This window comes from Aplidium turbinatum, chromosome 3 (assembly GCF_918807975.1).
Source record: "Aplidium turbinatum chromosome 3, kaAplTurb1.1, whole genome shotgun sequence".
In the NCBI taxonomy this organism is placed as follows: domain Eukaryota; kingdom Metazoa; phylum Chordata; class Ascidiacea; order Aplousobranchia; family Polyclinidae; genus Aplidium; species Aplidium turbinatum.
The window spans coordinates 47,265,115-47,281,339 of NC_137474.1; the positions used below are offsets into that span (position 1 = coordinate 47,265,115).

The window sequence follows — 16,225 nt, forward strand, 5'->3', positions numbered from 1 at the left end:
AAATTTGAAAATTGTAGCGACAAAATTATTTTGAAGTATTTGAACGCAATATTGACGTTTCTGGTCAAAAATTTTCAGACCAATAACTTTAAAACCTGATGTGCTAGAGCAAAACTAGCGCCAGATTTGAAATCAGCAACAAATTGTGGTCTAAGAAAAGTTACTCCCATTCTCGATTAAAAATTTTTTTCAAATTTTGTTAACCTGTGATTGGCTCGATGCTAATCACTAGTGCGATACTAATCACTGGTGCGATACCAATGACTGGTTCAATGCTAATCACTGGGGCGATACCAATTATTGGTTAGATACTATTTACTGGTGCGATTCCTATGACTGGGGCGATACTAATTATTGGTTGGATACTAATTACTGGTGCGATTCCAATGACTCTGGCGATACTAATCATTGGTGCGATACCAATGACTGGGACGATGCTAATTACTGGTGTGATTCCAATGACTGGTGCGATACTAATCATTGGTGCGATACCAATGACTGGGGCGATGCTAATTACTGGTGTGATTCCAATGACTGGTGCGACACTAACCATTGGTGCAATATTAATGACTGGGGCGATATTAATTATTGGTTAGATACTAATCACTGGTGCGATACCAATGACTGGGGCGATGCTAATTACTGGTGTGATTCCAATAACTGGGGCGATACCAATCACTGGTCAGATACTAATTACCGGTGCGATTCCAATGACTGGTGAGATACCAATTACTGGTGCAAAACCACTAACTGGTACGATACTAGTTACTGGAGCGATATCACTAACTAGCACGATGCTAGTTACTGGAGCAATACCACTAACTGGCACGATACTAGTTACTGGAGCAATACCACTAACTGGCACGATACTAGTTACTGGAGCAATACTATTAACTGGCACGATACTAGTTACTGGAGCAATACCACTAACTGGTGCGATACTAGTTACTGGAGCAATACCACTAACTGGTGCGATACTAGTTACTGGAGCAATACCACTAACTGGCACGATACTAGTTACTGGAGCAATACCACTAACTGGTGCGATACTAGTTACTGGAGCAATACCACTAACTGGCACGATACTAGTTACTGGAGCAATACCACTAACTGGCACGATACTAGTTACTGGAGCAATACCACTAACTGGTGCGATACTAGTTACTGGAGCAATACCACTAACTGGTGCGATACTAGTTACTGGAGCAATACCACTAACTGGCACGATACTAGTTACTGGAGCAATACCACTAACTGGCACGATACTAGTTACTGGAGCAATACCACTAACTGGCACGATACTAGTTACTGGAGCAATACCACTAACTGGCACGATACTAGTTACTGGAGCAATACCACTAACTGGTGCGATACTAGTTACTGGAGCAATACCACTAACTGGCACGATACTAGTTACTGGAGCAATACCACTAACTGGCACGATACTAGTTACTGGAGCAATACCACTAACTGGCACGATACTAGTTACTGGAGCAATACCACTAACTGGTGCGATACTAATGAGGTGTTGAACTTTGAGGGAGGTATTCGCCACATGACGGAAGACAGGAGTCTATCGCAGTCGATTCTTACTGCATTTGGCTATCCAGAGCACTTAATCATATCTACAGAATATGCGATGTCAAAAATATTTGAAGGTTGTTGTTTATAAGGTTATGGCAACGTTTGTAATATCAGACAAGCAGCAAACCTGCAGTAAAGTCATTCGTAGGGCGTGAGGTCTTTTTGAAACTCGACTGCGACATCTCAGACTGACTGTCCTGAAGCGACTCGTTCACGAGCTGAAACCAACAACTATCTCGTCAAGCTGGAAAACTTCTACTTGTGGCAACAACATTTCCATACCAGAACCATGGCGCGTTCTGTTGCTCGCGTTGTGGGGTCTCACTGAACCTTCGCATCAAAAGCATTAAAACATTCACAATCGCGAGTGGAAACTCATGCGGCCGATATGAAGGCCATCACCAACCTTCGCTCTGTCTATGATCTTAACCTGTTGCAGTTCAAGTCTTCCTTGAAGCCTGTCATGGTGTGATGAAGATCTTCTGTCGGACACTGCAAGAAAATGACGTCGTTTTACAACTCAATGTGGCAATCCACGGCCGTGAACAAGTATTAGAATATCACAAAGTACACTTCACTCCATGCTTCATATGTGATATTCACAAACAAACAGAAAAGTCACTGAATAGAGTTAGCCCGTTCAGCGAAATTTTCAAACTCCACCAATTTTCAAGTTACATCAATTGCAAATAATTGAAGAAGTGCAATATATGTCTGAATTGTCTGATGGCTCAAGCCTGGGATTACAGATCAATGACTTTTATTGCTGATGGCATACACAATCGGCAGCATTATGATGCAATAACACGACATACCCTGCAGAGGGAGAACGTTAATCGGCTTGCTCTCTTTAGGTTGGCTGGTCAACTGAAACACAACAATGACAATTTTTATCACGTAACAATGATACTGCAATGAACACATCGCACAATGGTATAGTGCGACATTGAGAAAGATTTCAGCGGTTTTCTTGGAAGCTCACCACCACGTCCTGCGAGAAGGAACGATCCAGTTGGGAGGGTAAGCCGCCGGTCCTTGCGGTTCTGTTGCACGATAGAACGCCTTCTCGTGGCAAACTTTGCTTCATGACAACGGGAGAAGATGAACCCTCCTGTAATCAGCATGAAACCCATTAAACAGATGAACCCCCCTGTAATCAGCATGAAACCCAGTAAATAATGCTGAAGTTTGGTAACAGTGCTTGGAAATAAAACAAAAACTGAGATTATTGTAAATAGGTTGCAATAGTTTTTGTGTGCTCAAATTCCTATGATCAGCAGCGTGGAAGAGAAAGGTAACTCAAATAAACAGCATTTTTACAAACGATCTAGCGATGAATGTGGCCAAAATATGGCGGGGAAATAGTTTGAACGAGAAACCGTTTTGCTATTTCGACGTTTGTCCGAACAGCGACCAGCCAATTACGTCACAAATGACTTTGTTTGCTTCTCACTCGATTATCGAGTTCAACTTAAGATCAATAACGATGCCAATCGAGGTGAGACACTTCACAAACATAATGCGAATTATAAGTAGCACTTTAAAACCGATTGTAAGGGACCTAGTGATACACCGGAGGCAGGATTTTGGCCTTGGGCCGGAAGCAAGATGTTCCCGCTAGAAAATGTCAACTGCGGCAGAAACTTCCGACCTTTGTTAATATCTAATGTTTAACCAAGCGGTTGTTGGCAGTAGCATTGACTGGGAGGCCCAGAAGGTACTTTTGGACCCGAAAAATTTGTTCGTATTTGTTGGACAATTGGACATGGTGTGTTTTTCTTAAAAAGTGTCAGAATTTGGGGCCTGAGAGTCTCATTGCTACCAGCACAAATTGTTCTATCGATCCTTGTTGTTGGTACACCCCTCTTATCAAGCATTGAAGCGATAACCAGGCACTCTTAAAGAAGGTACTTTATAGACATGCTGAGAGTCCTTTGAAGGGGTTCACTTAGGTGTAAACATTTGGTAGATTAGAGTAGATTTTAAATTTGGCTACGCTTTCCATTCATCTAATGTAATATTGATTTGAAGATATTGAAGATTTTTGATTGACTTCCTTGAACCCATTTTCAATGTTACATTTTATACATTTAAGACCAATGTTATAGGCAACATGTGTAATTGTGTATTCTTGCGTCACTGCAATACCACATTAATGATACATTAAATTGGATTTTTCCAAGGTTATAAACTTGACCACAACTACACACACACCTCCAGCTCCGGCCAGAAGCCGGAGTTGTAAAGTGGCCGGAGTTTGGCCGAAGCCGGAGGTTATTCCATCACTACTGCGGGTTCGGAAGGATACCTGAGGGGCTTCACCAAGCAATGTTGAAAGTAATTCTTCAAAGTGAAGTTGAGAATTTTCACATTTATCAAGAAGCAACATCATGACGTAACTATCGCTGTGCACTACGTCATCGCCGAAGACTTGCCGTAGAGGAATCCGAGAAGTCAAAGTGACGGTTAATGTGTCCTCGGAATCTGTGTAGAAATATGAATTTCAATTTTAATATGCAAAAACAACCACACATCACAACCCATGGACGGCATGCAATCAATTGTCACCAACTTAAAGGGGTACTAAAGGAAAAACCTAACTTGGCGATTTTCCACGTTCTTTGTGTTTAACATGCTACCATAAAACGATTTTCAATAAAATTTTGCCCCATTGCGGTCTGACCACCATTGTGGGCGTGCTTTTGTCAGAGCTTTCAAAATGAGATTGAGCCTGAGCAACGAAGTGTGCGACTGTGCAGTCTACGTCATAAAGGCTAGCAATCAACCGATCACGCAATAATTGTTACTGCGGGCGATTTGACTGTAGGCTATGTATGTATTTACATCAAAACAGCACATTTTAACATCAAAACAGCAGACAGTTTGCTCAAAACATCAGATTGGTAACGTGGCTTTTGTTATTGCTGGCCTTTATGACGTATTCTCGAGCAGTGTTTGCACGTTTCGGTCATTTTGAAAAAAATGAAAATAAATGAAACTCTGGACTTTGGGCCTTGCCAGCGTCATTGAAAACAAATTTTTTTCGGTAATCGTGTTTGAAATGTATTCTTGAATGTTCAGTTTACTCATTTTAATGCTTAATTCCGGTTTGAAATTTTCCTTTAGTATGCCTTTAATGTGGAAAACGATATTTTCCTTGCAGTCCAAAGCAAAACAGTCAGCCCTGAAGTAAAACGTGTCAAACTGGATCTTCAGTTTCATGACATACTGTGGAGAAGGTTTGGGCAACTACACAGCGCAAATGTCAGGATAGCAAAGTTGAAACTGTGAGCTGCTTTTAAGTTTTATGGCCCAATGGTTCACCTTCGAAGTTAAAAGGTTTGCAAACAAGCAAATGTAAAACAGCATGCAGCTTACCGTTAGCAAATCCCCAGCCATCTAATCTTCTCCATTGCTTTTTTAGCTGTCACCTAGCACTATCACAAGCCGACAACTTATTCAATCAATAAATGAAATATTTCTACAGCTGTGTTCGCTTTAGTTGGGTTGCTATTAACAACGTCCGCCTCATTAGCTCAGTGGTTACGCGCCCGGCTCAAGATCACGCGGCGCTGGTTCGACTTTCGGAGTGTGCGCTTAAGCAACACATTCTAAGGACTGCTCTCCATTCAGCGGCACCTAATGAATGGAATAATTCCCTGGCAACAAGACTTCAACAATCGCAAGACTTCAACAATCGGAAAACTTCACCCTGTCAAACTCGGTAACCGGCCTTGCGTCAAGAGCCTCTACAAGTATGCGAAACTAACAGGAATAACCGATCAAGGCTTTGTCAGTCCGAAGATAAAGATTCAAAAACCAACCAACGTTTTGTTGCAACACAATCATAACTTGACCTAAGTTAACCACAAAGCATTGCACACTTGCTTCACAGTTTCCAGTATAGCGATGGAGCATACACAATTACAAATCTCAATGGTCACTATTCATAATCTATCGACTAACCTTCAAACTGACACTTCTCCACCGACGCTGCATCCAGGGATTCGCATATCTGGCTCTCCTGAAGATCAAACAATTTGACAAAGCAGATTGGATGGCAAGCCATTGTACAATGAAGTGTAAACTTTTAACAATCTGTCTCATACAAAGCAAGATGCTTTAACAAGTTCAACAATAACGAGCTTCAAGTTGAAGCTTTAACAAGAAATTAAACTGTTGCTTTTAAGCTAATTGTAACATCCTGCAGTAATATTTGCAAATTGGTTCACATCTATCTAAAGTATTTTTCAGATTTCTCACTGAAATAAATTTCTTTCCAAATTAAAACAAGCAACGGATTCTAAAGAAAGCAACAGGAGACTGACCACCATCAATTCTCCTCACCACCGAACTGCGTTTGAGTATCAAGTGTGTCTCAGACTGACTTTCCTGTGTTTTCCTGATTACCATGTGTTTTCTTGGCTCTCACGAGTCTTCCCGACTCCGAAGTGTCTTTCTGACTACTAACTGCCTCCTGACTACCATGTGACTTTCTGACTACCACGTGACTTTCTGGCTACCACGTGTCCTTCTGACTACCACGTGACTTTCTGACTACCACGTGTCCATCTGACTACCACATGCCTTCCTGATTACCACGTGCCTTCCTCATTACCACGTGTCCTTCTGACTACCACGTGACTTTCTGACTACCACGTGTCCATCTGACTACCACATGCCTTCCTGATTACCACGTGCCTTCCTCATTACCACGTGTCCTTCTGACTACCACGTGCCTTCCTGATTACCACGTGCCTCCTGACTACCACGTGTCCTTCTGACTACAACGTGCCTTCCTGATTACCACGTGTCCTTCTTGACTACCACGTGTCCTTCTTGACTACCACATGTTCTTCTGACTACAATACGCGTCCAATTAACGAAGTGGTCATGGTTGGTTGGATTACGGAAGTTAAAAACATTTCAGCATGGTGAAGTTAATGTGAGACACGTTCAGTAAATGATGTTTTTCGCAAGATATGTTAAGTTTGCTTTCAGAAGCTGCTTGATTATTGGAATGTTTGAAATAATGAACTTGCAAACCTCGCAATCCGCCGAAAGAGTGAAGCTCAGGGTGAGCTTGCTGCTCGGGAAGCACAAGTCCGCCCAACATTGTGTGTCAAACAAGTCATCGCCAAGTCTTACGCTTTGTAGAGGATAAGACACAACGCTGAAACAACATTACCAAGACGTTGAAGCAACATTGTCGTATCTAAGCATCCGATGACATTGAAATTGCCAAGACGTTGAAACAACATTACCAAGACGTTGAAACAACATTGCCAAGACGTTGAAACAACATTACCAAGACGTTGAAACAACATTACCAAGACGTTGAAACAACATTGCCAAGACGTTGAAACAACATTGCCAAGACGTTGAAACAACATTGCCAAGACGTTGAAACAACATTGCCAAGACGTTGAAACAACATTACCAAGACGTTGAAACAACATTGCCAAGACGCAGGGTTGGTTGATTTAAATCAAATGATTTAAATCATTGATTATTGGAATAAAAATAATAAAAATCAAAAAAATCAATTAAAAAAATCATACGATTTTTTTATTTGCTAAAATAAAAATAAATACATCAACAAACGTTTCACTGCTTCTCTGTAATACAAAAGTTATATTTAAATACTTAAGGCTATGCATGTTTTGAAAGGCAACTTAGTTTACTTGGTAGTTCACAAACAGTGTTGTTCACTAAACATAGTATCGGTACACTAGGCTAGAGCTATTTAGGTAAAAAAAATGCTGCATAAGTGAAGCCGTAGATGTCTGGAAAAATTTAGAACGAGATCTACGAAATGCTGGCCACTCCAATGTATCTGCTAAGTTAAAAAATCGCATGAAGCAAGCTTGTACTCCGGCTCACTTTTTGTCCATTATATTGGACTCCCAATATGGAGGTAGCAGACTATCTTTGGAAGAAATTGATGAGGCAATGGAATTTGCTGGTGACATTAGCCCAATCACTTTGTCAGAAGTTTTCAATTATCGTGCTAAAGCTGGGCCTTTCAAACCATAGACGTTTCAAGAAGATGTGCTCAAATCAGTAACACCCTTGGCATGGTGGAAGTCTCAGTCTGACAGAATCAGTAGTGATATGTTAAAGATAGCTCTGAAAGTTTTGGCAGCAAAAGCTTCTAGTGCTGACGTTGAGCGAGCTTTTTCCACTTTTGGTCTGGTTCAATCAGAAGTTCGAAATCGATTGGGCACTCCAAAAGCTGGCGAGCTTGTATTTGTGTACAAACTTCTCAATGCAAAATAAACTGCAATTTTTGTGTCATCTGAACTTTTATTGTTTTGATATGGTACGTCGGTAACATATATTACACAGTTAAACTTTCTTTGCAAAAAGTCTGGTTGTAGGCTATACATCAGTTGAGCAAAAAAGCAAAGTGATGTGCACTCAAACATAAGGAAAGATCTTAGTGTAGTAAGATGACAGTCTGAGACGTACCTCAATCTCGATATGCACATTATGATTTAGAATAAAGCAACATATCACACCTACCGTACTTAAAAATATGTGCAATAGACTGGCTAGCCTACAATATGATAATAAAAATGATTAAACACTTGCAAAGCAAAGCCTTTCAATCAATCAAGGGGTTAAAAATAATTCTGCTATCTTACTAAAATGATCTCTTCCCCCAAGTAGACTCGACACTTTTTTTATCTAAAAAAATCAAAAAAATCTGATTTAAATCAAAAAAATCCGATTTAAATCAAAAAAATTCGATTTTTTTAAAAAAATCATGATTTTTCCAACCCTGCCAAGACGTTGAAACAACATTGCCAAGACGTTAAAACAACATTGCCAACTGCCAAGACGTTGAAGCAACATTGCCAAGACGTTGAAGCAACATTGCCAAGACGTTGAAGCAACATTGCCGTATCTAAGCATCCGATGACATTGAAACACTATTCACAGGAAGTGTTTCAATGTGGTACCGAGGAACAGACTGCATACCACATCATCAACAGTGCACCGAGGAACAGACTGCATACCACATCATCAACAGTGTACCGAGGAACAGACTGCATACCACATCATCAACAGTGTACCGAGGAACAGACTGCATACCACATCATCAACAGTGTACCGAGGAACAGACTGCATACCACATCATCAACAGTGTACCGAGGAACAGACTGCATACCACATCATCAACAGTGTACCGAGGAACAGACTGCATACCACATCATCAACAGTGTACCGAGGAACAGACTGCATACCACATCATCAACAGTGTACCGAGGAACAGACTGCATACCACATCATCAACAGTGTACCGAGGAACAGACTGCATACCACATCATCAACAGTGTACCGAGGAACAGACTGCATACCACATCATCAACAGTGTACCGAGGAACAGACTGCATACCACATCATCAACAGTGTACCGAGGAACAGACTGCATACCACATCATCAACAGTGTACCGAGGAACAGACTGCATACCACATCATCAACAGTGTACCGAGGAACAGACTGCATACCACATCATCAATGACTTCATTAGTTTCAAGCCACCTAACGGAGTGGAAGGTCTGCGTGTCGTGCTGATGAAAATAAAGACTGGCTGCTCTCTAGTAGCTCAGGGAACATCGTGAATCTGGGGTAGTAAAAGGATAGACCCTCGGCCCCAGAGGCTCACACGACAACGACGACGAAACACTATATGTCAGGTTTTTAACCTGACATAGTCAAATCCTTCCGGTGTCAATCATGTCAGTTTAAGGAAGTTGTTATCTGCAACACTGTGCAATAACAACATATATAATTGTGATAAAACACAATTTCGACTTTTTACCTTGCTGCTTCGGTCACTTTATCAAAGAATACATCAAGAACTAAACAACGACGTCATATGACCACAAAGTAACAAAAATTTACCTGTTTGGTCGTTTGTCATTTACAGCCATTAAATAGCGCCGTACGGTCTGAAAAACACAAAAGGGTTTGCTGAAAGATCACATGAAATAAATTGCTATCGTTATGGATCAATTTCCCATAAGAGATCCTACGTTAAACTTATCGGAATGGCCCGTTTCGGTGAGTCCGATTCGGTGAGTCCGATTCGGTTAGTCCGATTCGGTGAGTCCGATCCCTTAACGGGGGATTTTTTCAATTTTTTTTTTTAAATTATTGGGTACCATAGCCTAATTATCATTGCCGTTTTAGGGTTAGGGGGTTGGGTTAGGGGTTAGAAGTTAGTAACTCACCGAATCAGACTCACCGAATCGGACTCACCGAATAGTAGCAGACCCAAACTTATAGGCCTGCATTTAGATAGTTGGTCGTTTTTTTCAGATAAAATAAAATAAGAAGTTGAATCAACTGTTCACTCTCTAGTTTGAACTGACATTCCCTCGCCTCGCATGATTCAAAAGCAAAGTTGAAACAATTCAGATTGATAATTAGTCAATGGACAAATGAAGTTACAGTTCTGTTATGATTTTCATAGTTGTTTATAATGACTAATGAAATCTCTGTATGATCGAAAAATGCATGAAGCGGTTGTTTAACGCTTCATGCTATAACGCAATCTTGTTCACTGAATGACCTCATCAGGCTGAAATACCCACATCAGCTTTATACCTGATCAAAAGCTTCATAAGTGATTTGTGAGAAGAGTTGTCCAAGAACTGTATCGTTGCTGCTCCATTCAAGGGCAGACTTGTGTCTCAAGTTGCTTGGTGTGATGCGTACCAGTAACTCTATGAGACTGGTCTGTGTTTGATAGTCTCCAAGCAGACCCAGGTCGCACATCATTGACTTGCTGAAACGTACATCCAACCATATCAGTGGTAGGCTAGTATAGCTGCTAAGCTATTGACGAATCTTGATAGTTATTGCAACTTGTCATGCGTATTTCTAAAGCAATATCAAAATCTTATTCAATGACGAAATTTAGTTGAACGATGTCCTTTTATAAGCATCAGTGACTTGGTCATCTTGCCAATCGAACAGCACAATACTAATAATTGTTCGTCATAATCACATTTGCAACAGAAAATGGAGGTAGACTGGGTTACATGTAGAGGTACAAAAAGTTTGTTATTCCAGTCACAAAATAATCTTACCATAAGCTCATGGTGTTGGTGGCACCAGACACCACTGAGCGAAGCGCGTAGACATCTTGACGGGGAAGAGACATCATGATCTGGTTCAAATGATCCAAGGTCTGCAGCAAATGTCACTTTGTTTTGTAATGCACTGATCGTGGCAGCAGCAAACCGCATGCAAATATATTAGTTTGAAAAATCCTACCATGTTTGTCACTTGAAGTTGCAGGAACGATTTGTGCACAATTGTCAGCAACACAGGTATGCTTCCCTTCAGCCATTTGCAGTGATCGTGCAACATAGGAGCAATCAACTGTGGAAAATGCAAAAGATTGATTGCTGGCCAGCTACTGAAGCAAAAAAAATTGTCTGAAGTTACTGTTAGTGTCGGGTTCTTACCATGACATTCTCCAAAAACAACTTCAAAACAACTTCTCTACTTTCATACTGATCTTTAACCGGAAGATTGGATATAAAGGACAGAATTTTATCTGCAAAACATGTCATTACAAGTTTGTTTTAAGCTACAGCACTAAGAAAAAAACAATGTATACTGTATGTATACTGACCTCAAACGACGGGTCTGCTACTATTCGGTGAGTCCGATAACCCCAAACCCTAAAATGGCAATGATAATTAGGCTACGGTACCCAATAATTTAAAAAAAAAATTGAAAAAATCCCCCGTTAAGGGATCGGACTCACCGAATCGGACTCACCAAAACGGGCCATTCCTCAAACGACAAAGAGGCTTGGGACACCTACATTCAATCAGACACAAAAACATCATCAATTCATCATACTACATTCGATGCGTTATTCATGCTGAAGTTGTGTTGAACCAAGTGTGGTACTTAAGCATCAAAGATCTATTTGGCAAGCACGACGAACATTATTGTTCAACCAAACCCAATTGCTAAAGTTGATGCTTTTCAACCAGCAAAGAATATTTTTAGTTTCACCCTGCAATCTTGAACAAGTGCAACAAGAAAAGCAATTTTGTTTTGTTTATTTCTTGATTACGGTACATGTTAGTGAAATTGATTCTAAGCAACTAGATTTTTAATGCAAGATTTATCTTCGCAAATTGCACAGTGTAGTTTAAGTTTTCAGTTCTCAGCCTGTCTTCAGTCTTGACAGCAACTGCAGTAAAAAATGTAGCAAAGATATGTAGATGCGAAAACTGTTAGTATTTGAATATCCTCAGTGGAGACAAGTGAGGAAATAGAAAGATCATTAGGAGTTCTAGTTCTTCGAAGTCTTACTTGGCTGTGGGGTTAAAATTCAACAAAAATATCTAAATATTTTTTGCATTTTCTAGTAGTCAACCCCGCTTAATCGGACCACATCGGGACCAAGCCAAATTGGTCCGATTAAGCGGGTGGTCCCATTAAACGGGGGGAACGAATTTCGTTATTTTTTCATCGTTTTTGAAAATAGTTTAAGCATTTTACAATTGCGGCTATAAACACAACCAAAACACCATCAACAATACAGTATTCGGTGCTGCATCACAATTATTGCAATTCTGATAGATGACAATTGACTTTATGACGTGACAACAAGCGTTTGTTTATTTTTAGCCTACTTCACTTTAAAATGGCTTAGCGAGAACGTAGCACGTTGCCCATCAACAACTCTTGACGCGTCACCTCGCAGAAAAATGTACAAAAAGTAAAAAACGTTAACCATAAAGGCATATTTTAGGGCGGAGGGTGGTCCGTTTAAGCGGGGTGGTGGTCCGTTTAAGCGGGGAAAATTGTACAGAAAAATGGATTTGGATTCGGGACCAGTGCAAAATGGTCCGAATAAGCGGGTGGTCCTATTAAACGTGGGCCGATTAAGCGGGGTTGACTGTATATTCATCTTTATCCTGCTAAGTATTTCAAGATTTTTGCTTTTAAAACATTTACATGAGTTTCTTGATTTGTCCACTCAAACTTGCCAGCTGTGATTGCAGCATTCAAGCAGCATATAGTCCTACCAGTAATTCCAATTCCTAAACTAATGAGAACCGCCAAAAATAGTACAAAACATTGAAATTACTGCACACTGCAATAACGAAATGTTGTTATAGAGCTTGTGCCTCCGGTAAGAAATTGTTGATGCTCCCCCAGATTAAGAACCACTGATCAAGCAGATGAAAACTGAACGTTTAGTTGAAAGGTTGAACTGATGCTGGTGAAAATAAATCTGTTGGTATTACAAGACATATAATAGATTCGTTTGCATGTCAAAAGGTATTTCTTGATAGGTACTGAAACAATCAACAACTCACCGAGCACTGCAGACAGTCCAGCTCTGATGACAACATGAATCCCTTTCTCATAATTTTGAATAGCGAGATGTTTCGTTACACGTAAAATGTGACAAACAGTTTCAACATCTTTTTTGGAAATTGCCTGGACACATTATAGATTCGTATAAGATGCAATAAGTATTGGTATTCATGCAACAAAACAAATATAAAAGGAGTAAAAATGTAAAACAATAAATACATAAGTAGTGTGGTAAACACAATGATTAAAATTATTTTGTTTAATAAAGGTTACCGCAGATAACTCTGGAAAAAATGTAGCAATTGCAAAGTTGCTTCAAACATTGACCTAAGGCAGGGGTCACCAACCTTTTTTGCATGCGAGCCACTTTGGCACTAAGGAGAACTGTGGCGGGCCGCACTAATAAAATGTTAAGTATGTTGATTCTTATGCTAGAAGAGAACGCATTTCGTACCCAGTATCCAGCGTTTCATGTTGTTCATATTTATGTTAGAATACGGCAGAAACAAAATTAATCGAACAATTAACGCTACTGCCAGGCCAAGCTCCTTTTACAACACTTTTAACTTTTTTACCAATGCCTAATAAACGAGGCCACTTGTTTTGGGCACTTATAGCGAGGTGAGCGGTTTCATCAGAATATTCATCGCCAAGCAAGAGTGGTGTTGTTACTTCGCTTCGCAAAAGATATATTGCAATTAGAGATGTACCGATATATCGGTATCGGTGATATCGGCCACTTTTTGAGTATCGGTATCGGTATCGGCAAAATTTGGCCGATACTGTGGCCGATACTAAACATGTAAAAAAGGCGCTTGCTGCGGATTTTCCACAGAGTAAAGATACAGATTTTTTAAAGTTGTAACTAACGTCACATTGATATAGAAAAATAACAACCTGTTCAAATTGCTGATATCTCACACTCCCATGACTTCTTGCGCGTGCCTTTTGGCATTGGTTGCTTGCAGTGATTTTTTCACTCAAACAAAACGTTTTGTTTCAGCAGTTTTGCGTTGTTCGATTCTTAAGTTGTGAAAGAGACTCAATTTCTCCAATATGTGTTTCTTTTTTACTCTCAGCAGAGTGTAAAACTTGTAAAAGTTTTTCATCCACACGACGTCATGAATGAAATTATATCTCAAATCGGCGTAATGACGTGACATCATCTAAATATTTTATCGAATAATAAATTAACAAATTCGATTGTCACAAGTGGTTTGGTTGTGGTAAACAAATACGTTTTAACTTTGAAGTGCATTGAAACAAAATATCCATTACCGGTAATCGATATGTAATATAGGCTATGTACGGTAGTCAAATTCCATATCAAGAATAAGTCCATATTTTTAAGGTTTACGTCAGCTCCAGAGATCAGTAGGCACAACAAGACCTTTTACTGATTGGTTCAGTGAGGATTCGTGGTCCCATTGCTCTCCTTTTTAGTGAATAGACTCGTTTTCAATTCATTCTTATAAGACATTACGTAATGAAAAAATATGTGATAAGGTTGGAAGACATTACGTCATGTCTTTTCAATACAAATTGAAGTTTAACATTTATTCTTTTGTTCATAGTCGTCCACCTTCAAAGCGGTATTACAAAGAACAATTTTCGTTATGGGGGGCATCAAGAATATGTCGACATGACTTTTAAAGTTTACGTCAGCTCCGGAGATCAGTAACATAAAATAGGCCTAAGGTTGTTCTCTTTGATGCAACAACACCATTGATTGATTGGTTTAGTGAAGATTCGTAGTTCCATTGCTTTCATTTTGAATGATTATACTGATTTTCAATTTATTCCTACAAGACATTACGTAATGAAAAAATATGTGATAACTAAGAATGGAAGACAATACGTCATGTCTTTTCAAATCAAAATGAAGTTTAAAAATTATTCTTTTGTTCATAGTCGCAATCCACCTTCAAAGCGGTATTACAAAGAACAATTTTCGTTAAGGGGGGCATCAAGAATAAGTCGACATGACTTTTAAGGCTTACGTCAGCTCCGGAGATCAGTAACATACCGTATAAGGTTGTCCTCTTAGATGCAACAAGACTATTGATTGATTGGTTTAGTGAGGATTCGTAGTCCCATTGCTTTCATTTTGAATGATTATACTGATTTTCAATTTCTTCCTACAAGACATTACGTAATGAAAAAATATGTGATAACTAAAAATGGAAGACATTACGTCATGTCTTTTCAATTCAAAATGAAGTTTATTCATAGTCGTAATCCTCTTTCAAAGCGGTATTACAAAGAACAATGTTATGGCGCAACATGCAGCATTTCAATAAAGTTCGGGAACTGTTTTTTTTTCTTGTTCATCTGCGCTTTAAATACCAGTCATTCTCCGTTGTTCATCCACTAAGCAGTTTAGATCAACTGTGGTTAGCCTGCTTGCAACAGGAGTTATACTGTACAGACAGTGGTGTAGCGTAACTATGGCGTGACTTATTTAATTATGGGGCACTCCAGAAGCAAAAATATTTAACTTGACATGAAAATTTAGCCTCGGGCGATTTTTGTTCTGTAGCCTAACATTCAAAATTTTACTTATTACGCTATTTATTATAGCCTACTCGAGTATAGTTCGAGATTTTCACAAGTGATTTTCACCGCAAAAAGCCAGGTTCGACTTATACATTGGACAAGCTGTTTCCAGCTCGGCAGCCTTCAAAATTAACGCATTTTTGCTGTGACAAAACTGTTGCTGACCTAGAAAACTGAGTGTGAAACAGCGTCGGCCGAAGTAAAAGTTTTGAATACGTTTATTTGCCGTGATTCAAACTTCATTTTCAAATGTAATGAGTTTTTGTCAATTCTAAACTTTATACACTTGTTGAACAATACGCAAAGCTCACGAGACAAAACAGCAAAAAGAGCTGATTTAAGCAATCGATATTTTTTATTTTTGCGTGTAGGATATAATCGTTCTTATTACGTAACATTCCATGATCGTTAAAGTCGATTAGCGGCCGCATAAAACAATGATGTCAGGTTGGCTAGTAGGGTGGCTCGTTTTTGAACTTTTCTTTTAAATCTCTCGGTGTAGTGGGGAAATGGTGCCAATGAGTGAGAAAAAACTCATGACAAAATTTGAGATTCGTAACAAATTGTCTTCAGCCTCCTCCTGGGGCTCAAAAATCAAAAAATGAGGTCAAAAACGCAATTTTTCCAAAAATGTTTTTAGTTTGGGTAGACACAATATTGTTTAGACTTTAGATATAGCTAATTAACCTAAGAAAAAAAATTGGAGTCATTTAAAGTTTTAA

At 39.5% G+C, this 16,225-nt stretch overlaps 1 protein-coding gene across 5 annotated transcripts in view; it reads right to left on the bottom strand.

Annotated features, from left to right (window-relative positions):
- Nucleotides 1-16,225, bottom strand: part of LOC145767522 (uncharacterized) — a 62,602-nt gene that overhangs the window by 22,970 nt on the left and 23,407 nt on the right. For 4 of the 5 annotated variants that reach the window (XM_082579363.1, XM_082579361.1, XM_082579362.1 and 1 more), the window contains exons 3-15: nt 12,947-13,070; nt 11,069-11,160; nt 10,875-10,982; nt 10,688-10,788; nt 10,203-10,383; nt 9,498-9,544; nt 6,631-6,757; nt 5,551-5,608; nt 3,893-4,068; nt 2,567-2,695; nt 2,400-2,451; nt 1,991-2,076; nt 1,712-1,802 (exon numbers count right to left, since the gene is read on the bottom strand). In XM_082579363.1, the coding sequence (XP_082435489.1) occupies nt 1,712-1,802; nt 1,991-2,076; nt 2,400-2,451; nt 2,567-2,695; nt 3,893-4,068; nt 5,551-5,608; nt 6,631-6,757; nt 9,498-9,544; nt 10,203-10,383; nt 10,688-10,788; nt 10,875-10,982; nt 11,069-11,160; nt 12,947-13,070 (1,372 nt within the window). The remainder of the gene's footprint in view (nt 1-1,711; nt 1,803-1,990; nt 2,077-2,399; nt 2,452-2,566; nt 2,696-3,892; nt 4,069-5,550; nt 5,609-6,630; nt 6,758-9,497; nt 9,545-10,202; nt 10,384-10,687; nt 10,789-10,874; nt 10,983-11,068; nt 11,161-12,946; nt 13,071-16,225) is intronic. The other variant, XM_082579364.1, reaches the window with a different exon arrangement.